At 53.7% G+C, this 22,274-nt stretch overlaps 1 protein-coding gene across 19 annotated transcripts in view; it reads right to left on the minus strand.

Moving 5' to 3' along the window:
- Nucleotides 1–22,274, minus strand: part of Obscn (obscurin, cytoskeletal calmodulin and titin-interacting RhoGEF) — a 147,538-nt gene that overhangs the window by 4,559 nt on the left and 120,705 nt on the right. For 13 of the 19 annotated variants that reach the window (XM_031354166.1, XM_031354173.1, XM_031354174.1 and 10 more), the window contains 19 exons: nucleotides 21,416–21,583; nucleotides 21,069–21,171; nucleotides 20,611–20,740; nucleotides 19,643–19,754; nucleotides 9,465–9,659; nucleotides 8,680–8,770; nucleotides 8,192–8,316; nucleotides 7,598–7,710; nucleotides 7,114–7,282; nucleotides 6,897–6,975; nucleotides 6,598–6,798; nucleotides 5,858–5,918; nucleotides 4,905–4,982; nucleotides 4,458–4,630; nucleotides 4,239–4,265; nucleotides 3,210–3,362; nucleotides 3,075–3,120; nucleotides 2,632–2,709; nucleotides 364–2,347 (listed from right to left, as the gene is read on the minus strand). In XM_031354166.1, coding sequence (XP_031210026.1) covers nucleotides 364–2,347; nucleotides 2,632–2,709; nucleotides 3,075–3,120; nucleotides 3,210–3,362; nucleotides 4,239–4,265; nucleotides 4,458–4,630; nucleotides 4,905–4,982; nucleotides 5,858–5,918; nucleotides 6,598–6,798; nucleotides 6,897–6,975; nucleotides 7,114–7,282; nucleotides 7,598–7,710; nucleotides 8,192–8,316; nucleotides 8,680–8,770; nucleotides 9,465–9,659; nucleotides 19,643–19,754; nucleotides 20,611–20,740; nucleotides 21,069–21,171; nucleotides 21,416–21,583 — 4,086 coding nt within the window. Of the gene's footprint in view, nucleotides 1–363; nucleotides 2,348–2,631; nucleotides 2,710–3,074; nucleotides 3,121–3,209; nucleotides 3,363–4,238; nucleotides 4,266–4,457; nucleotides 4,631–4,904; nucleotides 4,983–5,857; nucleotides 5,919–6,597; nucleotides 6,799–6,896; nucleotides 6,976–7,113; nucleotides 7,283–7,597; nucleotides 7,711–8,191; nucleotides 8,317–8,679; nucleotides 8,771–9,464; nucleotides 9,660–11,305; nucleotides 12,958–14,589; nucleotides 14,633–19,642; nucleotides 19,755–20,610; nucleotides 20,741–21,068; nucleotides 21,172–21,415; nucleotides 21,584–22,274 lie in introns of those variants that run through there. The other 6 variants (XM_031354185.1, XM_031354184.1, XM_031354183.1 and 3 more) reach the window with 3 other exon arrangements.

A 22,274-nucleotide genomic window follows, 5' to 3' on the forward strand; every position in this document is an offset into this window, starting at 1 on the left:
GGGTCACTGGGAGCTATGTCAGGGGAGCTGGCTTTGGGGTGGCTCCTGGGCCAGATATCTGGGGTCTGGTGAATTGAACCATAGACCCTCTCCTCAAAGGTCTGCACCTGCTGTTAGCTCTAGGCCTCTGTCACCAGTATGTACCAGAGATGGTCTCAGGTACCCAGTAAGGAGGGGTGTCAGGCTGCAGAGGGGAGGGGAAACCAGGATTTGAGCCAAGACCTATGGGGTCAGGCTGGAAGGTGTAGTTCATATAGAACAGGAAGAGGAGGCCAATGGGGACTTGAGAGGGCACAAGAGAACCTGGTAGCCCCATGGATGCAGAACAAGGGACGTGGACATGCAGATAATAGGGGAGGTTACCTTCTGGCTTGCCCTTCAGGATCCTGGAGATGTGAGCCATGGAAGCCTTCACCCTCTGGCGCAGCCCAAGCTCCACTGGCTCCTCCCCTGACAGGCACCTCCCAGGGAACTGGAAGAGGCCCCGGGAAGGGGACCACTTGCGCTTCCTGCCCCCAGCAGCCTCGCCCAGCAGTGTTTCCAGGTCCCCTGGCTCCTCTGGCTGCTCTGTGATCTCCAGGCCAGCACGCAGTCCCAGCTCGCCTGGCCAGGGCCACACGGCCTCCTCCAGGAAATCTGCTAACTCTTGCCCGGCTTCAGTTTCTGAGCCAGGTGACTCTGGCTGCTCTACAGGTTTGGGGACCCTCTTGAAGATCATGAACTCAAATGGGAGATACTTGATATCATATAGATCAGAGAGGTTGAGGTAAGCAGGGTCTACCTCAGAAATGTCCAAGGAGATGGTATCGGCTGCTTCTGCATCGCCAGACAGATCCCGAATCTGTACCAGGGAAACCTGCTCAACTTCCTCCCATGGGGTGAGGCTTGGAGAGGTCCTTAGGGGAACCCGACTGGCCTCGGCAGCGGGCCCGGAGCTCTCCAGAGGTTGAGGGCTCTCAGTCACAGCTTCATCTTGCTCTTCTGAGGACTGGGACACAGCCCAGGCCATCCTAGCCCAAAGAGGACCCTGCCCTAGCATCCCCCCTGCATCCCCGCCAAAGGCAAAGGTGCCATAGCCTGCCACTCCGGCATAGCCCCCACGGGATTCCAGAGAGAACTTCCGGGTGGTGGCCTGCTCCTGAGGCCGCTGTGGAGGAGGCGTGAAGTCACATGTGTCCCCAGCTTCAGACAAGCCTTCGGTATCCAGGGACACATCTCCCTGGGAGGCTGACCCTGGGGAACTGGAGGGAACTGGACATGGCCTTTCAGGTAGAGAGCTAGCCTGAGGTTTCATCTCAGAACCCAGAAGGGGGCTTGCTTGAGTTGGGAATGGGGCTGCCCGAGGCTGTTCTGAAAAGAGTGGGCCACAGGACATTGAGAGCTCCTCCTTCGGTGACTGTGGAGGTAAGGAGCCAAGTGATTGTGATGATGGAGGGCCACAGCCCTCCTGGGGGCCAGAACCCAGTTCAGAGTGACAGGAAGGGGTTGGTTTCCCTCTACAACTGTCCTGAGATGATCCTTCTTGCTTAACAAGCCTTGAGTCACCACTCGTAGGTGAAAAGGGGGCAGACTCCTGCAAGAGCCCCTCTTTGTGCCCCATGTCCTTGGCAGTGGTTTCATGAGTCAACCCCGAGGAGGGTGGGAACAGGTATTGATCTTTGCATGCCTCAGGAGAGGGGCCAGTTGTGACTGGTGGGTTGTCCAGGGAGCGGCTTCGGCCTGGGACCTCTCTGACAGTGGAACTAGGTAGTCGCAAGGCGGTCTCATAAGAGGGTGTCTTGGTCATCAGAGAAGCCTGTTCCTCCCTAGCAGCCTCTTCCTCCAAGAAGCTGTACTCCATCAGTGGCTCTCGCAGACTGGGTAGGGCCCTTGCAATGTACCCCCCCTTTAGCAGGTGCCGCTTCCGAGCAGGGTGTCTCTTGGCACCCAACGCTTTGCTCCCACGCTCTGCACCCTCACCAGCCTGCTGGTAGAACAGGCTACTGATGACGCTGTGCCGGGGCACACAACCTGGACTTGCTGGAGGCCCAGCACCCTGGGGGGATGCTGGCATGGCCGTATCAGCAGTGGGCAGGCTGGCCTCTGCCTCCTCTGGGAGGCTGGCCGAAGGCCGCAGAAAGCCCCGAGGGTGCAGCAGTGGCGAGTGAGTTACAGGGGAAGGTGGCAGCGACTTAGCCCTGGCAAAAGGGGCAAGCTCATTGTCCGAGGAAGATGACGAGCTAGAGGAACCACTGGCTTCCCCTCGTAGGTGCCGGGCCACTCCTAGAGATGGACTGTCAGGAGGACCCTGGAGCAGCTCAGGGATGGAGCGCATCACCAGGATAGACTTGTAGCTCATCAAGGAACGCTGGAAATGGGGACAGAGGGACATGCATTGGGCATGACTGGTCATGGCAGGAGGTGGGGTGCCCATTGCCTCTTTGCTCCAGAGGGGTTGGTTACCCAGGACATCTGGGTCTTCTGCACCTGCTGCTCTATTACTCTGCCCCACCACCTGGTACACTCAAGGGAAGCTAGAATCATGGAACAGGCTAGCCTGACCATGTGCTCCTGGCCTAAGTGGGGCACACAGCTAGATTCAGGTTCCCTTCGCTGGCCTTAGCACCTCTTTCCTGGGCAAGGGGGACTCACCTGCCAGCGACTTCGAGCAAGAAGGAACTTGAGCTGTTTGGTGTTGATGAAGTGGGCCTCTTCAGCAGGCACAGATTTCTGCAATGGGAGGGAAGTGGCTGTGGTAACAAGAGATGGACCAGGGGGTGGGGGCACTCCAGGGATGCAGGCCCAGCAGGGTGGAGGCAGCAAACTTCAGGGTCTCCTCTCAGAAACTCCGGGGGTCAGGACACTGAAAATCCTTCTCTCAGCTGCCCAGGAAGGCAGAAGGCACCCCTTGTTGCTAACTGCATAGCAATACTTTGTTAAGGACTTCAGGGTCCCCTTGCTAATATGAAGGCACTAGTGTCCTCTGAATTGGGGGGTGGGGCAGCAGGCCAGAATAATCAATACTGATGAGAACTCTTGGCCTTTGTTTCCCTCTCTGCAGAGCATCGAGTTGAACTCAAGCTGGGCCTACTCACCAGGAACCAGGGGTGGGCAAGGCACTGGGAACTACTAGGCCGGGCCCTGGAGGAAGAAGAAAGCCCGGTGGGCTAATCAGTCAGGTGGATCCTGTAACAGGGCTGTAACCAGATGAAGGACAAGTGTACACTCACCTGGGGGTCTTTTGCAGCGTGGCCTTGATGAAGTCCTTGGCATCCTCGCTCAGGTGGGCAGCCGTGGGACTGCTCCAAGAGACCCGCCCCTCCAAAACATTGAGCAACGTGGCACGGTCACTCTCTCCAGCAAATGGGGATGAGCAGGTGAGACTGAAAGCAGAGAAGTGTAGAAGAGGACTCCTGGGAGAAGATTCTCTGACTGGATGTGCACCACGTTCATCTAGACCTGAGGAGTCTAGGAAGTGTTTCAGGCTGGACCAGAACAATCCAGCATTAGCTTGATGCAGGGACCAAGGCTTAGTTATCAGGGCTCAGATGAACTTGGGATGAGAGTCCAGGTTCAGGCTGAGGTGGGAGTTAGGACTTGTCCCATAGCAGAGATGGAGGCTCAGCTTTAATGGGGGCTATGAGGTAAGCCTAAGGTGGGTATCTCTTGGCTCTGACATGGGTGAAAATAAAGGCTCATTCTGAGGGGGTCACTTGCCCTTGTCCTCACAGGAAGACTCACGTCCAAAATAGGACAGAGATAGATAGGCTCAGCTTGCCATATGGACGTAGCCTTAATTTGAGTAGGGGTTTGGGTTCAAGCAAGGTATCCAAGGTCAGTTTGAGGTGACACCTAGTGGTAAGCTGGGGCAGAGCCTCAGGTTCAGAATGGGAAGAGATTCAAGGTCTGCTTAGGGTAGGAGCCAGCATTTGCCAAATTAGAAATCAGAGTTCAACCTGCAGAGGAAATCCAAACTTGAGCTATACCACTAGCACTTTCAGGACATCAGTGATCACTGAGTGTTCCATGGTCAAGCCCCCAGACCTGCAGAGAAGTGGCTTAGTTCTGCCTCGTGACAATGGGGTGTTAGTAAGAAGGGTTAAGCAACACCATTTTTTTTAAGTCAGTGTTGGCCCATTGCCGGGTCTCAAAATAGCTGCCTGCTGTGTCTCGGGGCTGATCTGGGGAGTGGCCAGCAGTACTTGGTGAACTCACTGAAGGGTGAGTTTGGAAAGGGTGATGGGGCAGGGTCTGCTTACCTGAGGTAGGAGATGACGCCCATGGCCCTGCAAGAATGAAAACACCACATTTGTGAGTCACACCGGGCCTATCCCACAGACAAGGGGTATGCATGTGGAGCTTGGAGAAGCCTGGGGCTGGAAGAGGAGGCAGAGGCTCAGAGGCTCAACTGCCAGACAGACACAGGGAGGACAGAGAGGTTCCAGACCAACAGCCCTCCTGGAGGGCCATCCACTCACCAGATGTCTGAGCCCTCACTCACAGGATTCTGCTCAATGATCTCTGGGGACACGAATTCAGGTGAGCCGTACTTGCTGTACTGTGGCTCTGAAGGGGTGATCTTTTGGGCAAAGCCAAAGTCACAGATCTTAATGTCTTCCCGAGCTGGGTGCACCATCAGGATGTTGGGGGGCTGTCAGATAGAGTTGGAACGTTGCTGAAGGCTACACTTCATGAGAGAGGTAACTCCTACCCTCTGGGCCTAGGAGAGCCCTGAAGAGTCCTTGAAGCTAGTCAAGGGCAGTGGGGAGTCCCCAGGTCAGAGTGGGCGTCACCTCTATTCCATCAGAGCCAAACCCTACCTGAGGGCGGGGGGCAGTGAGTTCCCTGTCCTTAGTAGAGCCCAAGCGCAGGCTGGCTCCCACCTGGCCCCACCTTGAGTTCTGGAGGTACCATGAGGTCAATACCTTTATGTCCAGGTGGAGGATATCATGGCTGTGCAAATAGTGTAGGCCTTCCACCAGCTGCTGGATATAGACCTTGACCTGTGGTTAAGGCTGGGTTCAGTTTGGAACCAGCTCCCAAGAGGCTGGCTCAAGAACCTCCTGAAGGCCTGGCCAATGTGAGGGGCCAGCCTCAGGTACCTCCTGAAAGCTTGGCTAATGTGAGAGATCAGCCTCAGGTACCTCCTGAAGGCCTGGCCAACCTGAGAGGTCAGCCTCAGGTTCCTCCTGAAGGCCTGGCCAATGTGAGGGGCCAGCCTTAGGTACCTCCTGAAGGCCTGGCCAACGTGAGGGGCCAGCCTCAGGTACCTCCTGAAGGCCTGTCGCAGATAAGGCACCAGCCTCAGATACCTCCTGAAGGCGTGGCCAACGTGAGGGGCCAGCCTCAGGTATCTCCTGAAAGCTTGGCCAACGTGAGGGGCCAGCCTCAGATACCTCCTGAAGGCCTGGCCAACCTGAGAGGTCAGCCTCAGGTACCTCCTGAAGGCCTGGCCAATGTGAGGGGCCAGCCTTAGGTACCTCCTGAAGGCCTAGCTCAGGTAAGGGGCCAGACTCAGCCTCCTCCTCTATTCCATCCCAGTTTGCTCCTATCGTCAAGCCTTCCTCCTCTTAATGCAGGCCCTATAGGTCAGGTGACCAAGAAAGTCACAGGTCAGGAACCTGTGAGCCCCAGGGCTGGGGTTTCCCAAAGATGAGCTGAGCTTAAATAGGCAGGAAGCAGCAGTCTGCTCCAATCAGGGAGGGGCAGACTTCACTAGCACAGCTGTGCAGGTGCTGTCAGGAGTGGTAGGAGAGGGTGGTTATACCTGTATCTTGGAAACTACAGGGGACTCAAGTCAAAAGAGGCTGTGTCTGGGGACTGGGATGTGGGCTCTGACTCTGGGGACCCACTCAGGCAAGGAGAAGGCAGAGGTTACCTCAGCTTCAGTCACTACACCCTTCTTGAAGAGTCGATCCAGCAGCTCCTCAGATGAGCATCTGGCTTTAGTCAAGGAAAAGCTGCACCTGATTGGAGCCACTTGACTCCTGGGCCTGTGCTCACAGAAAGGTACCCAGGACCTGAGGCTCCCTGTGAGCCACATCTAGAGGTGCTGGTATTCCAATGACGGTGAGTGGAGTGAAGACCCCTGGGTCCCCTGAGAAGAGGGCCCTCTGGTGGGTGAGGCTGCTAAGCAGCAGCCTCATAAAACTGGGGCACCCTTTCAACTCTGCACAGAGCCCACTACACAAACACCTTCCCCGGGATCCTAAGACGCAGCTTCAGGAGTGATAGGGCAGCCAAGCTGTGAGGTAAGTAAGAGCCCCAAACATGCCCACCTGGGTGTGACAGAGACCAAGAGGAGCTAGAATGGGAGCTCCCTCTCCAATATCCAAGAGGTCACCTCTGAGAGGGGTTCGAGGCCATCCATCCTTGCTATAAGGATCAAGACTGTGGTGGCCCCCATCTGTGAGTCACAGAAAGGAAAGATCTCATGCCACTTGGGGTTGTAGGCTCAGGAGCTGCTGTCACACACAGGAACAGGGTGCTCAGATGTGGGGCTAGTACTTTCCAGTCATGATAGCATCAAGGTCCAGGGACCCCACACTCAGCAATTCCAGCCCTAGTCTGGGACCTGATGCCTTTTGAACTCTCTCGGGGGGTTCGGGTGCAGGATACAGTTCCAAGATGAGGATGAGACTCTTCCGGGTCTCAAATTGGTCCAGGAGCCCAGTGACCAGTGGGTGGCTGAGTGTAGCCAAGATATCTCGTTCCTGGTATGCCTGGGCCCGAGTTTTGCTCCGCAGGGGAATAAACTTGGCAGCACAGGACATCTTGTTTCCTTTATGCTGAACTCTTTTCACGAAACCAAACACACCCCTGGGGGTGAAGAAGGAGAGAGGGAGCCCATGGTAGGCACCATGCTGAGGGTGTCCTGGGAAGCACTGGAGATTGTGGAGTGGGTATGGAAGCCATACCTTCCAATCTCTTCTTGCACCTCATAGAAGGAATGCAGCTTTCTCCGATAGACTTGCTTTTCGGCATCTAGCTTGTCCCCTACAGTCGAAGCACAGGACATGGACAGTATAGGCAGCCATGAATTGACCCCACTACTCTCCCGCTGCAATGACAAGGGCTGCTGCCTGGTCCCTATAGCCCGCCATGGGAGAGCCTTGTCAGAACCAGCCAACTCACCCCCGTGGACCAGCAGCTCTGCCTTGCACAGCACTTGTCCACCTGCATTACTGGCAACACACGTGTAGACACCGGCATCACGTGGAGCCACGTCAGTCAACACCAAGGAATATGCCGTTCCATCTTGCCGCTGGCTCAGCCGGGCACTGTTCGTCAGCTGGGTACTGTCCTGGACAGACAGGAGACAGGCTGGGCTAACCATCAGCCTATCCTGGGATATGCCAGCACCTGAACTCAACACACCCTTCCTGGAGCAGTACTCCCACTACCTGCTTTGTGCCCAGACCCAGGTGCAAGCCAGAGGTGGGATAAGAAGGTACTGGATAGGGCTGCAGGGTGGGACTATGGAGTGGGGGTTACAGATTACGTGGTGGGGTGCATGAGCCCCCTCCCATACTCCCACATGGTCTCATGCATCCATGCACCCATGCCCTCCAGCTCCTGAAGCTTGCCTCCTCCCCCTGCTGCCTGGGCCTACTCCTACCTTGTACCAGGTCACTATAGGCGGTGGGTTGCCTTCAATGACAGCATCAAACTGTGCCATGTCCCCTACTTGTACTTGCACATCCTCAATAGTGACCTGCATGGATGGGGCCCCTGGGAGAAGAGGGAAGAGAACCTGTGTGGAGGGACTCTCAGGCTTCATAGCCCTAGGCGCACAGACCACCGTGTATAATATATCTGTGGTCAGTAAAGCCTTGATCTGTGTCCCTCGGACCAGAAAGTCCACCTCCTTCCCTGGTGCCCCCCTACGTCATTGTCTAGGCCCCTAGAAGTTGTGAAATGCTTCCTTCAGTACAGCCCGTTCTCCTTGTTTTAACTTCAGCTGGCCAAGCAATCACAAGGACATCAAGCCAAAGCAGGGAGAGTGCTAATAGCCACTCTTAAGTATAGAACCTGCAGGTACCACATCTGCTCCTGTTTACCTCTGCCCAGAGGATTCTAGACCCTCCAGGGGACACAGAAGAGATGGGGAAACATGGACTAAGGTGTGCCATGGGACTTAATCAGGCTCTCATAAGATGCCCCTAAGCACCCAGCAGAGGTGTCCCCTCATCGGCCTGGCCCACTTCCATACTTGTGACACCTGTGTCAGGAGCTTGGCACACGTAGGTCCTCTGTGTGGTCTCCATGATGACTTGGCTGTGCACATCCAAGAGCAGCTGCCCAGTGCCTGCACCTGGCCAGGCTGTTCCCTCCACCCTGGAGTCAAGACAGGGTGGTCTTTGCTCACTGAAGCACCCTGACTCTGAACCTCTCAGGGACCTGAGCCCCAGGAGAGGATGGGGACCCTACTGTCCCTACTTGTGGGGTTAGATGTGTACACAGAGGCCCCCCACCCCAGCTTCTCTCCAAGACCTTGTGCTCTAGAGTGGGTCCCTCTTCCCTCCCCTGCCCACCAGCTTGGGCTGGGGCCTGTAAAAACTATGTTAGAGAACTTTAAGTCCACCCCGCTGAATCTTCAAGGCCATGAGGCCAAAGCAAGTGGGTTCTGCACTGCCCACCCCGGGGATGCCCTCACATGAGGGCAGTTCAACACATGACCCGTCTGGCTCAAGAGGTTACCGAATAGGTACAGTCCGTCCCTGGGACCCAGGAGTTGTCTCCTGCTCCAGGCTTTTGGGTGTGCCAGGCTGTGAGACCTTTGGGACTTCACCTGGTAGAAAATAGGAAGCCTGATGAGCTGAATCCTGGCTGGGGTGGGGAGAACATTCTCTAACAAGCATGGGTTCCCCATGTGACCCCAGTGTGAGGCAGATAGCAAAGTCAAGAGCAGCTCCAGAGCCAGAATGGAAACCCAGAGTGAGAACCAGGCAGTCCTGACCCCCACAGCCTAGTACTGTATGCTGGCTGTCTTGCAAGACATGAGACAGCTCCAGTTCCCCACCAGGGCGACAAGCCTGGTACCCCAGCCCATCAGCCAGGCTGGCATTGGGATGCAGTTCTGTCCTCTAGGACCTTTATGTCCAGCCAGGCTGAAGTTACAGTAACATGACAGCAGGACACAGGTGGCAGTGTGGGACTAATTGAGTGAACAAATGACACATCTAGGGAAACTGAAACTCCAAATAGAAGTGAGCCCCTCTGGATCCCTTTACATGCACAAGTGAACTGGGTGGGCCCAGTTTACAGACTGAGAAACTGAGGTCAAATTAAGGATGAGCCATGACCAGGTAGAGTACATGATGGCACATAAAGCCATAAAGATTCCAACATGCCCCAGAGCTCTGCAAGTTTATAACCATGGAATGGGCAATCCAGGGGACCCTTTAGATCACATGACCAAGGATGGGGTGGAGTTAGCAAGGGAGAGGAGTCGTCTTTGCAGTCATCTCCTTACTGGCCCTTACCAGGTGTACCTGAAGCTGTGCCTGGGATCTGGGATGCAGCCTCTTCAAATGCAGGTGGCTCACTTTGTCTAGTGTTCGGGAAATCCCCTGGGGAGGGGCCGAGGGCTTCTGAGCCCAGCAGCCTCCAGAGGACAGAAGCGGCTTGTTGGTCAGCTCCGTCCCCGGCGGGGTGAGCAGAGCCCTCCACGGAGGTGTCTGTGGACAGGAGCGTGGAAACACAAGGTAAGTCTGGACTGGGGACGGAAATCCCGGGCACAGGCTCTGAGTGGCCACCCCACTTCTCAGAGACGGCCCTCTCCCACCTCACTTGCTGCTGCCACTGTCCCTTGCTTGGGAAGCCACCTGGAGGGGGAGGCCCCGGAAGAATGGCACACTGAGGACCTCTGAGCCCAGGGCCACTGCCTACAGGACTACTGCTGCCCCCCACCCCACCCCCAGATCCATGTACAGCCAGGGCCACCCTCCTAGAAGCTATAGGGAAAGTACATCTCCAGAAAGCCACCAACCTCAGTGTGTCTCCAGTCCCACACTCCTCCCATCCAACCCTGGCTCCCCTCAGGGCTGGCTCTATACCCCCAATCTTTGACTGGTGCACATTAAGGGTCAGGGGAACTATAGGATTGAGTGTTCAGGAACCATGACCTTATTTCAGCTCCCAGGGTAGCTCATGTCTCACCCCATGTGGCTGACAGCTTTCTACCCCACACCTAAATGCTCCAAACCCAATCCAGGCCCACGCCCTTACCCAAATCCTAGTAAGCCACCCCTGCACGCCTCTAAACCTCTCCTGGATGTGGCTCCTGTACTTTCCCCCTGTGCCTGCTTTCAGACCTGGATACCTATGTGGGGCCCCAACACACACGCCCCAGGGCTGCTGACCACTCCTTTGCCGGTCACCCCCCTCCCTGCCCACAGCCTTCCCAGCCAGAGCCTCCTTAGTACTTGGGGATGAGGCATCTCTGACATCCCCAGACACAGCCTGCACAGGCTGTTCCCAACCCCAGCAGGCCAGAAGCACCCTGAGAGCAGGTCTCAGGGCTAGAGGATTCCTGGGGCCCCATCCCCTCACAGATAAGTGCTAGGATCCTGATCATCTCTATAGGTGATGAGATTGCCCTCTGTATACCCAGAGCTTAGGACACAAGGGTCACCCACTCTCACTCCTGACTCTCCATTCATCCTACAATGGCCTCAGCTATCCAGGGATTAGGAAGGCAAGCTCAGCCCCAGTCGGCCAAAATGGACTGGGATGGCTACGCTGCTTACACTGTGAGTCCCAAAGACCAGCTCTATAGACGGCCAAGGACCAATTCAAATCCTGTCCCTAATCTATCTGTTAGGGTTTGTATATACTTGGCCTAGGGAGTGGCACTATTAGAAGGTGTGGCCTTGGTGGAGTAGGTGTGTCACTGTGGGTGTGGGCTTGAAGACCCTCATTCTAGCTGCCTGGATGCCAGTATTCTGCTAGCAGCCTTCAGATAAAGATGTACAACTCTCAGGTCCTCCTGCACCATGTCTGCCTAGATGCTACCATGCTCCCACCTTGATAATAAACTGAACCTCTGAACCTGTAAGCCAGTTCCTAATTAAATGTTGTCCTTATAGGAGTTGCCTTGGTCATAGTGTCTGTTCACAGCAGTAAAAACCTAAGACACTACACAAGAACCTTTAGGTAGGCTAAGACCTGCATGCACTTCATCAGGGCACACAGGTAATCCACCACTCTAGAGGTATATGTGACCTGAGATATAACCTTGAAGAATTGAGAGTAGGTCTAGCAGGTAGCTACAAAAGGAGGGGACCCTGAGCTTCTGGGTGAACAAGCAAGAAAGAACAGAGAGGAAGGTCTGGGACTTGATTTATTGTTCTTATCAGGGCAATGACCAGGGATTTCCCCCAACCCTACAGCCATCTCCACCACAGAGGTGGTCCTGAAGAGCTGCAAAGCTGGTGACAGGCCAGCACATGTCTTATTCGTAGCACTGGAGAAGACTGTCAATGGGGATAGGTCTCTGGGGCAAACACTCAAGTCCACGTCTTGTTTCTAGAGCCCCACAGGGCCTGAGAGGTGGAGTCCAAAGAGTCTCAGGACTGCTCCTGGCCAGGGCTCTTCTGAAGTGACATCAATGTACTCCAACTCTGCAGGTACCTCCTCCATCCTCCCGGCAGGAAACAGGTCCAGTGAGGTAGGCAGGACCGGGCAGGAAAGCAAGGAAGGCTCAATCCCAGGCTGGAGAAGAACAGGGGGTGGGAGATCCCCGAGGTAAGCTGTGGGTTCCAGGGTTGATGCTGGTACCTGACAGGGTCCAAGGCTCTGGGCCACTTGCCTTACCTTGTCCCCAATGGGTGGCATCAGCCCTGGGAGGGGCCTGGAGCCTCTCCACCATCTGGGTTAATATGCAGAGTGACTGTCTCTCCTACAGCCCCAAAGCTGACTGTCTGGGTAGAGACCTCTGTCTTGAAGCTCCCATGGCTGCCGTCTACAGAACTCTGGACATGGGTACGGAAGGAGCTTGTCCAAGGAGTGGCACTCACTGGACCTGTCCAGGTCTCATGCAAAAGGAAGGAGATGCTCTCAGGGCTGTGGACCTGGGAACCTGGCCTGAAGAAGCTGGGGGTGGCACCAGTGGCTGGAGGACGCCCCACATTGAGCAGGACAGGTTGCCCCACAGTGGGCTCACTGATCTCTCTCTGGAGCACGGAGACTTCACAGGGAGGTTCATCAGGGGTGCTGGAAATGGGGTCCCCACAGCCAAAAGTCTCTCCTTCCTGGGGTACATAATCTTCCAGGTCAGCCAATGTCAGCACCCGGCCATTGTGTGTGAGGATTTTGGGGTCACGGCCCTGAAGGCTGTCTGTGTCCTGCAGCTCTTCCATCAGGAAGGTATTCTCATCTCCATCACTGCATCCTTCCTCCCTTTCAATGTTCTCTTCCTCCTGGGAGACTCTGGCCCCCTCTGGCTCAGGGCCAGCAGCTACCCAGTCCACATTGCCCACCGAGTCCACTTGGAAGACGAAAGGTTCACCAACATGGACCACAGCAGGACCCCAGGTCCGGGCTTCCTGGTGTACACTCTTGTTGTTGGAGTTGTTGGCATTTGGGTCCCTACCAGGGATCCCACCAGGCGGTGTGAAGAGGATTCCCTCTCCATGGCTGGTCATCTCTCGGACAGGAGATGCACCCCGTGACCCTGTCTTCTTCACCCGTACTTCAATGGTTTCCTCTACCTCTAACCACTTGGGCTGGGGCTTTGAAGCTGGAGTGTGGGCCTCAGCTTCTGTCACATACAACGCAGGCACCGGGGCCTTCCTGCCTTGTTCTACTTCAAGCCTCCAGGATGGGCTGGTCCCTGGTGGGTACAGCATCTCGGGGGCCAACAGCCCTGGCCTCCGTGGACTGGCAGAGCGGCGGGAAGGTGAACGGGAGGGAGACTTGCTGGGGGACTGTCGTCGGCCACGAGGACTCTTCACTACAGTGGTGATGGTCTCCTCTCTGGTAGGGGAAGAGGGCCAAAGAAGAGATGGCCAAGAGATCCACAACCTCACCCAGCATAGTGCCATCAGGATGTGTCAGAGCCCAAGTTAGTGCATGTGTCAGTGAGCAGAGGATAGGACAGCACAAACTCCTACACATGCGCTTGAGGCCAATCCCAGTTACCCTAGCTAAGACAATAAATCAGAAAAGCAAAGAAACAAAGCACAAAGTTCCAGTCGTCAACCTCAGGCTTGGGCATAGGATCTTAAACAAGAGTTTAAGTGCTTCCTAACACAAAGTGAGTTGTGCTTTACAATGCTCCTTGTGCTGGTCCCCATCTGTTCCACCCCCTGAACAGGCTTTGTGCTTTGTCCATAGGGATAGTACCAGGCATCTCTCAGTGCTGGAAGCCCCTCAGTTAATATGGATCGATGGCTAGCTGATGCAGCAGCCACATGCACAATACCAAGCTCAGGGTGCAGCTGGCTCTAGCCTGCAGCCCATGTTCCTGGTTTCTGGGTCTGAGAGGATGAGAACAGCAAGGCCTCACCAGGCCAAGGAGTACACTTGAATTAGCTCCGGACTTGGCTGGGCTGCCACAGGTCTTCTGACTTCTTCCACGTTCTGTCTCCTGCCTGAGTTCTACCCTTCCAAAATGAGAGTCAGTGCAACAGAAGGAGGCAGAACTTGGGCACCAGGGTGAGTGGCAGGCATTGGCTAGGACTTTGTAAGATTTGAGTCTGGGCTCAGTTGCATCTTGCTCCCAGCAGAGGTATGGCTAGACAAATGGAAAGACTGAGAGTTTCCCTAGAGCTATGTCACAAATACTGGCTACCTGGGCTCTCCTGGGGCACCAGGATCCCTGATCTTGATACCCAAAAGTATCTTATAATACTGCTCCCCACATGGCAGGTATGGATAACCATCTATGCCAAACTCCAATGTGGGACCTTTCCAAGACTAGGGTGGTGAGCATAGACTGGGTGGCACCGTGGGAGCAGCCCACCTGAGAAGGAGAGAGGTGGATGAGATGGCCTCCTTGCTTCTCAGAGCTTCTGCTTTCCCATTTTCCAAGTGCAAGGGCTAGGCTTGAGGACACAAAGCCCCAGGGCTATGATACTACTTCTGCAGCATCATTTAGATCCAATGAATGAAAACCGGATCACCTTCAAGATTTGCTTTCCACTGCAGTAAACATGGTTAAATACTGCATTGGGCAGGGCAGGTTATAGAATGAGAATCCATTGCTCCAGGAAGCCCTGTCACCAACAATCCCTAAACTCTCCGTCTGTCTTGAGCCCATTAAAGGAGATGCCTTTCATTGCCAGCTTTCTCCAACTGTGAGGAAGCCACTGCCCTGGTGAGTCACCATGAAGTGTATAGAATCATTCCACCCTGTGCAGTGTGCTCTGGGGCCTAGAGGGGAGCTGTGGTGTGTGGAGGTTCCATGGATGGTGCAAAGTGGCTGAGAGTGCCTGCAAGAACTGGCAAGGTGCTGATGACCCATGGGAGGGCGTGAAGGTTGTATGCACAGGCAGACAGGCAGGCAGGCAGGCAGGCAGTGAGGACACCAGGCTGGCACGGTGAGGAGGTTAGTAGCATGCATGGGCACGACAGTCAGATGAAGGTTAGAGTCACGTCTGCACTTACATGATGACGGTTTTCTTGGGGACTTTTGTCTCCTGCTCAGTGACTACAAAGAAAACAGTCGGAACAGGAACCGTTACAGACTAGCAGCGCCTGGGGAGGCGAGCTATCTGAGTGGTGTTGGCAACATAGTAACCTGCTTGGTGTAGGAGCATGGCCTGGTTCTGCCTGTCTGTGTGTTCCTGGGGAGACCTTGGCTGTTGGAGGAATCCAGTTCCCTCATCTGTGAAATGGGAGCAATACCTGTCCTATGGGGAGGGGGTGTCAACCTCGCGTGTCACATGAAGAAAGTACCTAGCATCCTTAGGGTGTCATAGGGGCTAGGGGTGGGATGAAGCCTGCCTCTGCACAGAACCCTCACTCTTTACTCACTCCATAGCCCAAAAAGTCCTGTGAAGGTGTCATAAATATGATTCCATTTCTCAGACACGGAATCTGAGCCCAGACAGGGAAAGGGGGGGCCTGGAGCTACACAGCGAGCCAGCAGCCACACAAAGGATGGCTAGGCTAGGATGGCTGACCCTCTTTTACAAAAATAAATCACAAAGACTAAGAAGGGGGGGTGGATCCTAGAGTTCCAAAAATGGCACTCACAGTGGGGGACCAGCCCTAGACAGTGTCACAGCATTGGAAGGGGACCCGTCTCTCCCAACGGAGACAACCCCAGTATGTCTCTGCCCCATATCCAATCAATGGGGCCTGCAGTTCCCACCTAGTGTATGGGACTCTAGTTTCAGAAACAAGAGGGCTTGTCCCCTATAGTAGCCTCAGCTGCTGTCTCAGATGCACCCCAGTAGGCAGACTATAGGCTACCTGCATCCTCACATCTGAGTAGCCTTCTTTACAATCTTGGGGGCAGGAACTGCCCTTGACTGTAGCCTGGGACACTAACTCATGACTCCTGGTTTGCTGCAAGGCCACATAGAGGAGGGCAACAAAGAAGCTGAGGTGTGCATGAGTGTACCATCAGTGTCTGTGTGTACGGAAGATACATTTACTATGTGCTTACATATAAGCACATACATGCATATGTCTTGCACACAGGCACATATATGCTTATATATGAATATATGTGTACTTGTACACACATACATACACGTGTGCATATGTGCATGTATGCATTGTGTGCATGGATACACATGTCACACACATGTGCATGCACATGTATGTAGTCGTGTGTGTGTGTGTGTGTGTGTGTGTGTGTGTGTGTGTGTGGTGTGTAGGTTTCCCCTAATGGGAAGGGATCCCACAGTGAGAGTCTGGGATCCAGCCACAGAGCTCTGTGTCCCCACCAGCTCAAGCCCTTCCCTTCCCTAGTGGACCCCACTTTACTACTCTCAAGGGTAGTAACACGGCTAAGAACATTCCTGGTTCTTTTGCTCACAGCCCAGCTTTGGGCCTGGGTGTAACTGGCAGCCACAGGCAGGCTGCAACTGTGCAAAGCAGGGCTACCAGCCTGATGCAGGACAAAGCAAAAAGGCAGCAACACCCACAGAGTTCTGCCAGGCCATTCTGGCTGCAGAGCCGCCGAGTTAACAGGAAGCAGGATGGGAGTTAGGAAGCAGGTTGGCAGGACTCCGGCCGGCTCCGGGGTCTTCCAGGACCAGCCTTCTGTCTCCCCAAGGCATTGATACACATCCAAACCCAGTGAGTCCCAAAGGCCTGCTCTTCCATACCCCTCTTCTGTCCCAGAAATTCTCATCGTGGCCACAGGTGAATGAGTATATAGGCTGTTCTTGTGCACAGTAGGGTGTGCACAAGAGAGGAGGTGCACAGGAAGTGGACATCGACATCGTGGTGTCGGCAGACGCAAGTACGAATGGTGCTTCAGTTGCCAGGTTGTGGTCAGACAGATTGTGTGTTGGAAATCACAGCAAAGGGCTTGTCCAAGGTGGGTCAAAGAGAAGCAAAGACATTTATTTGCTCATCATGGAAGGGGGTCTCTGAGAGGACAATGGAGGACATCGCACATCCCAAGGCTAAGCTGCTGAACTCTGACTGGCTCAGTTCTGAAAACAGGACCACAAAATGGCAGGAAGTGATGCCAGTGGCCAGGGGACCGCACGAGCCAGCTTTCAGTACTCGAGATATTTATTGCACTTCTTTGACTATGGAAGTTGTGACTCACTTGGTGTTATTCTGGTCTCTATTTGCATTTCCTCAGGTTGTGAGGTTCGCCAGTATCTGGGAGCACCTTCCAGATGGGAGAGCACTAGCTGGTCCTCCCTGGTCCTTCCCATCCTGACTGTCCATGCAAGTGTCATAACTCTCCTTATGTAGCCATTTCCTCCGAATCAAAATGTTCCCTCTTGGAGGGAGGTTCATTAAGACTCAAGAAATCAACAAAGTTCACAAGTTGCTGCTCTGCTCCAGGGTTATCAAAGCAGTAACAACTGCTGGGCGGGGGGGAGACTTTGACTGGCAGAGGTGCTGCCAGGTTCTTCTGAGAGTTCCTAGGACATGTCATTTAGACTCCTTGCTCTTGCTAAAACAAGCTTCCTGCATCTGTGTCCTGTGAGTAACTCCAGTAATCTCACTAAGCTAGCCTTGGGTAGAACTGTCTTAGTCTGTCGTAAATGCCATTTCTGGGATAAACAGACATCTCCTCTCACTAGTTAAAAGCAGCACAACATTAGTGGTGCCTGCGCAGGGGCCAAGAGAACCAAAGATACTAAGTGATCACATGGCTCCCACGATGGATGCTGACATATGCCACTCAGGCTCCATCCCGCTAAGGCCGTCAAAGGTGGGGAGATGCAGAGGGGTCCTCCAGCGTCAACAGCACCTCAGCATGAAGGGATCAGATGGCTCATGGGAAATGTCTGTGAATTACGGAAGGCTAGATATCATAGCACCTCCCACCTGTGCCTGATAAGGTAACAGAAGTGATGTGATCTTTTTCTACTATGCTGGCCGTTTACTGTGTTCCTCTTTTAGTGCAGCCCTAGTTGACCAGGAGCACTTGGCACTTACTTGGAATGGATGATAGTTGGCCTTCAGGGAACCCACCCACCCTCTGTAAAGAAAAGGTTTCATCATATAATGCTGAGCCCTGTGGAGAGTCTTACAGACTTGTTAAAGCACCTGGAAGAGTAGTGACAGAGTTCAGATGAGAGCACCTGCGTGCGCGGGGAGACACTAGCTGAAGCATACGGTTGTTGGCTAAAAATCCCAGTGCTGGGGTGGGCTGCCTCTCTACAAGTTGTGATCTACGGAGCCCCACCCCCACCCCTCAGGCCTTACAAACCATAGAGGCTGCTGTTACTGTTGTGTAGCAAGGCTAAATAAAGTTCCTGCTGCCAAAGCTGTCCCCCTTTGCCGCCTGGTACCGTAAGGTCCCTCTTAGACCACTGGTGAGAAGTGTCATTAACAGTCCTCATCATCTATGAATGGCTCTGTGTGCTACAATACTAATATGCCAAGCAAGATGTGCTTGCTAAAGCAATCATGGCATGACTGTTATGGGGACAGCCATCTACCTTCCTATAGATTTAAAGTCTGCTCCAAGAGAAGGGATTCCCATATGGTAGAGCAAGGAAGGGCAAAAGCCTGGGGTCCCAGAGGGGAGACAGCTACTATTATTTTGGTCACTGGCTGTGATATTCTCATCAAATTGCCTTCTCAACATTTGCATTTACACGCATCACTTCCTGCTGCTACCAGCTTTGGTCAGTCGTAGAGGAAAACTTATTTTTTGCCAATGAGGGGTGTGCTATAGAGACCCAAATTCCATTAGCTCCTGAAACCAAACACTCAGCCATGGATGGAAGAAATTAATCAGATGCCTATACCATCCCTTCTGAGACTCGGGGAACATCCAAAAAGGGGGTCGAAAAGGATGTAAGAGCCAGAGGAAGGGGTGGGATACTATATGGCTATGTCTTCCAAATGGAAACGTGCCTTTAACAAGGGGAACCCATGAAGACACAGGAAGTGAGCAAAATTTACAAAGTTCAGAAAGTAAGGTCATAAAAGTAGTAGTCATTACTAAGGCAACCCATAGAGCTGCTTGCAAGTGCATGGAATGGGTGACATGCTCCAGGGATGTAGCTTTCAAGATTCATCACCCATGCTGGGATGGACCATAGAGTGAAACAGCTGCCTTTGAGTTACCCACGTGTCTGCAAGTAATCTCTCACTTATACTTCTAATCCCAACAAACCCATCAGTTTACCAAGACCTGTATAGAATTCTTTCTATTGCTGACACTCTATTGTCTATCACTGATGGCCTATCTGCGGTGAACACACATATGCTCACATCTTCCAGGATAAGTAACAAAACTCAACTTCTGTCCATAGTCTTGTTTATTTCGTTCTAAATATTTATTTTGATTTTGTGTCTGTACCTGTGAGCACCACTGAGACAAGACAGTGCCAGATACCCGGAGCTAGAGTCACAGGCAGTTGTGAGCTGCCTGGCATGGGTACTGGGAACTGAACTCGGGGCCTCTGCAAGGGCAACAAATGCTCTTAACCACTTAGTTATCTCTCCAGCTCCTAGTGAGGTTTATTTCATAGCTTACTCCTACTCCCACACTGGTACCCCAAGAATAGCCCTGGGCTGAGACAAGGACTTCACTCTGTCTTGATTCCTTCCCCATGAGATGTCCTGATACCTGTCCCTGTTCCAAGCAGTCGTGCCTTCTGCATCAGTGTAGACCCCTCACCCACTCCTGCTGCCACTCGCACAGAACCTCCATGAGCACTTCCAGTTAGACTGATGTAAACCTTGCTAGGTCCTTTCTGCAGACACGATACTGGAGTAGGACTGTGGGATCTCTATGACCCAGGGCAACTTCCAGTTCTCATGCTGGGTTCCTGGCCTTCCGGCGCTTGCAGCTGTGGACATGACCCTGCAGCTGGCTTCTCTGACCTCATGTGCAGCCTCCCCAACTTTCATCCTCCATCATTCCACACCCTGAGATGCTAGCCCCCTCCTCCTAGAAACAGGGATGATAGTTTCAATTCCACCAGGCTTGTTCCAGACCAGTGGAGGCTCCAGCCTAGGGCTAAAAACTCGTGAGTCACTGAGAGAGCACAGACACACAACCTACCTTCCACAGCAGCCACAAGCTGATCCCGGTGGTGCTGGTCCCGGGCACGCAGTGCAGGGCTCTGCATGTATAGTTCTCCACCACCACGTGTTGAGCCCAACCGGTTCACCAACTGCCAAAGGGATAGCAGAGGCCCACTAGAAGACAGGCTCCTCAAGGAATCTGGACCCTCCAAGGAGTCTAGACCACTTTGATGGTGTAGCATGGGGTCACTTCCTTGAGTATGTTTTGTATAGGGAAAGGGCTCCTCACCCAGTCAGGGGCTCCCCTAGACTCTTAATATGGAGATTGCTCCCTCCCTTCCCTGGCCAGGATGTGGCTTTTCTGTTCAAGCTGAAGAAAGAGAGGGTGTGAGCACTTGAAATAGTAGAAACCTGGAACTGGGGTTAGCTATAACCGATTTAAATCACTACATGGCCCCTGGCATCTGTGCCATCTAAGCCAGAGTTCCCTTGGGCACCTTTGCTTTCAGGAGGTCTTAGGGAAGTCAAGGGCCCTTGGGCCACAGTCAAAGCCACACAGAGGAGGCTGACTTCCAGACAAGGGCTCTAGTCAGAGCTGGAAACAGGATTCAGACTGTTCTCCACCTCAGATCTAAGGACAGGGAGCACAGAGACAGAGGCCAGTTTGCATGGGCAAAGGCTGAGCTCTGTCCTGTTCAATGCCACACTCACCAGATAAAAGGTTACATTGGGCACTGACAGCTGAGGTCAGCATGGGGTCGCCTTCCAACCGGCAGATGCTAAGCATGATCTTGAAATGATGAGGACAGTGGCAAGGGGACAAGATAACAAGGCCTAGCCTAATGTGAAAGGAGAAGTTATAAGGCAGAGGACAGGTGGCTGGGGAGGATGGGTGACAGCAGTCTGATGTCCTCTGGTCAGCCTAGAGCATCCACACCTATTCAGTGGAGCCTGAGCTTGATGAGACCCTGGAGGATAGCTATTGTCCTTTACACAGTGCCTCACCTCACATTCATAGTGTCCCAGGTCCTCCTTGGTGGCCGCCTTGATCACCAGCATCAGCACACCACTGCGGGGCTCATTCAACATCCGGTACCTGTTACCCAGGGTTAGCAGGGCACCATCCTTGTACCACCTGGAACCAGCCAGAAAGTCCTGTGAGCCAGTGTTCTGCCAGGGCCTTCTCCATAGTACTCTCGGTGCTCAGAGCTCCCCCAGACAAAGCTACCTGAGCTTAGAACCCCTGCCAGGCTGCCCCAGATCTGATATCTTTAGCAAGCTCCCTTCTTGGAAGCCACAGTTGAGCCACGTCTTCCCGGCCACAGAAGTCCCTATGTCCAGCAGGAGCATGTCACAATCCTATGGTACCCACTGGATCAGTAGCCACACGCAACCTCCCCAGCTCAGGAGATCATGCTACTGAGCCCTCCCACCACTAGCAGGAGCTGCAGCCCAGGCCTCACCTGATCTGAGGGTACGGGGCTCCTTCCACGGTGCAGGTGATCTGTGCATCTTCTCCCTCCACAAAGGGTGTGGCCCGGACCTTGTTCACAAAGCGTGGGGGCACTGTGGACAGAAGCAGGTAAGGGCAGGAAAGACAGGAAGATGTCTGTGATGGAGCTGAAGGAGCCCTTGGATGCGAACTGGCTGTCCTCACTTTGGGCAGTGACTATCCTCTGGGAGTCTCGGAGGCCCTGAATCACCCCACAGGGCTCTATGCACCAGCCCTACCACAGCCTGTATTCTGGGCAGGGTCCATACCACTGACTATGGACTGTGTCTGTCACACTAGATAATCCCCTCTGCTCACCTTGTACTAGAATCTTCCCCAAGGTGCTGGCATTGCCAGCAGCACTGGCCGCAAAACACATGTACTGGCCAGAGTCTATGCCAGTAAGGTTGTCCAAGATGAGGGTACAGGAGCCGTCAGGGTCTTCAATGAGGATGTGGTGTGGGTCCACCTCCACTGGCTTCCCATCTGGAAAGTAGGGACAAGCTTTCATGGAGTAAGGTCTCAAAGGCCCAGGAATAAAAGGCTGGCTGCAATCTGTCTCTCCACGTGTCTTCCCCCAACCCTCCTGCTTCCTTTTCCCTTCCCCCTCTCCTCCCACCCTCATCTCTGAGTGCCTCTCCACAAGGGCCCTGACTCAGATATCTGTCTCTGGCCAATTTCAACATTCTAGCAGCAGAAGCTGGTGGGAGGACCTGAATTGTAGAAGTCACTCAATAAACACAGCTGTCTTGTGTCAGCTGTGCCTCCTCAATGACTGCACCCCTCGGGGATCTTACATGGTGACAAACACTTGATGTGAACTTCCTTCAATCTCCTCCACCCCCCCCCCCAAAATCTAGAGCATGCACAAGCAATTCCCTAACACCCCTCCTCCTCCTTATCTTCTTCCTCTTCTTCCTCCTCCTCTTCCTCCTCCTCCTCCTTCTCCTCCTTTTTCTTCTTCTTCTTCTTCTTCTTCTTCTTCTTCTTCTTCTTCTTCTTCTTCTTCTTCTTCTTCTTCTTCTTCCTCCTCCTCCTCCTCCTCTTCTTCTTCCTCCTCTTCCTCCTCCTCTTCTTCTTCCTCCTCTTCCTCTTCTTCTTCCTCTTCCTCCTCTTCCTCTTCTTCTTCTTCTTCTTCTTCTTCTTCTTATTATTATTATTATTATTATTATTATTA

The sequence above is a fragment of the Mastomys coucha genome, unplaced genomic scaffold (genome assembly GCF_008632895.1).
Source record: "Mastomys coucha isolate ucsf_1 unplaced genomic scaffold, UCSF_Mcou_1 pScaffold5, whole genome shotgun sequence".
Taxonomy (NCBI): Eukaryota; Metazoa; Chordata; class Mammalia; order Rodentia; family Muridae; genus Mastomys; species Mastomys coucha.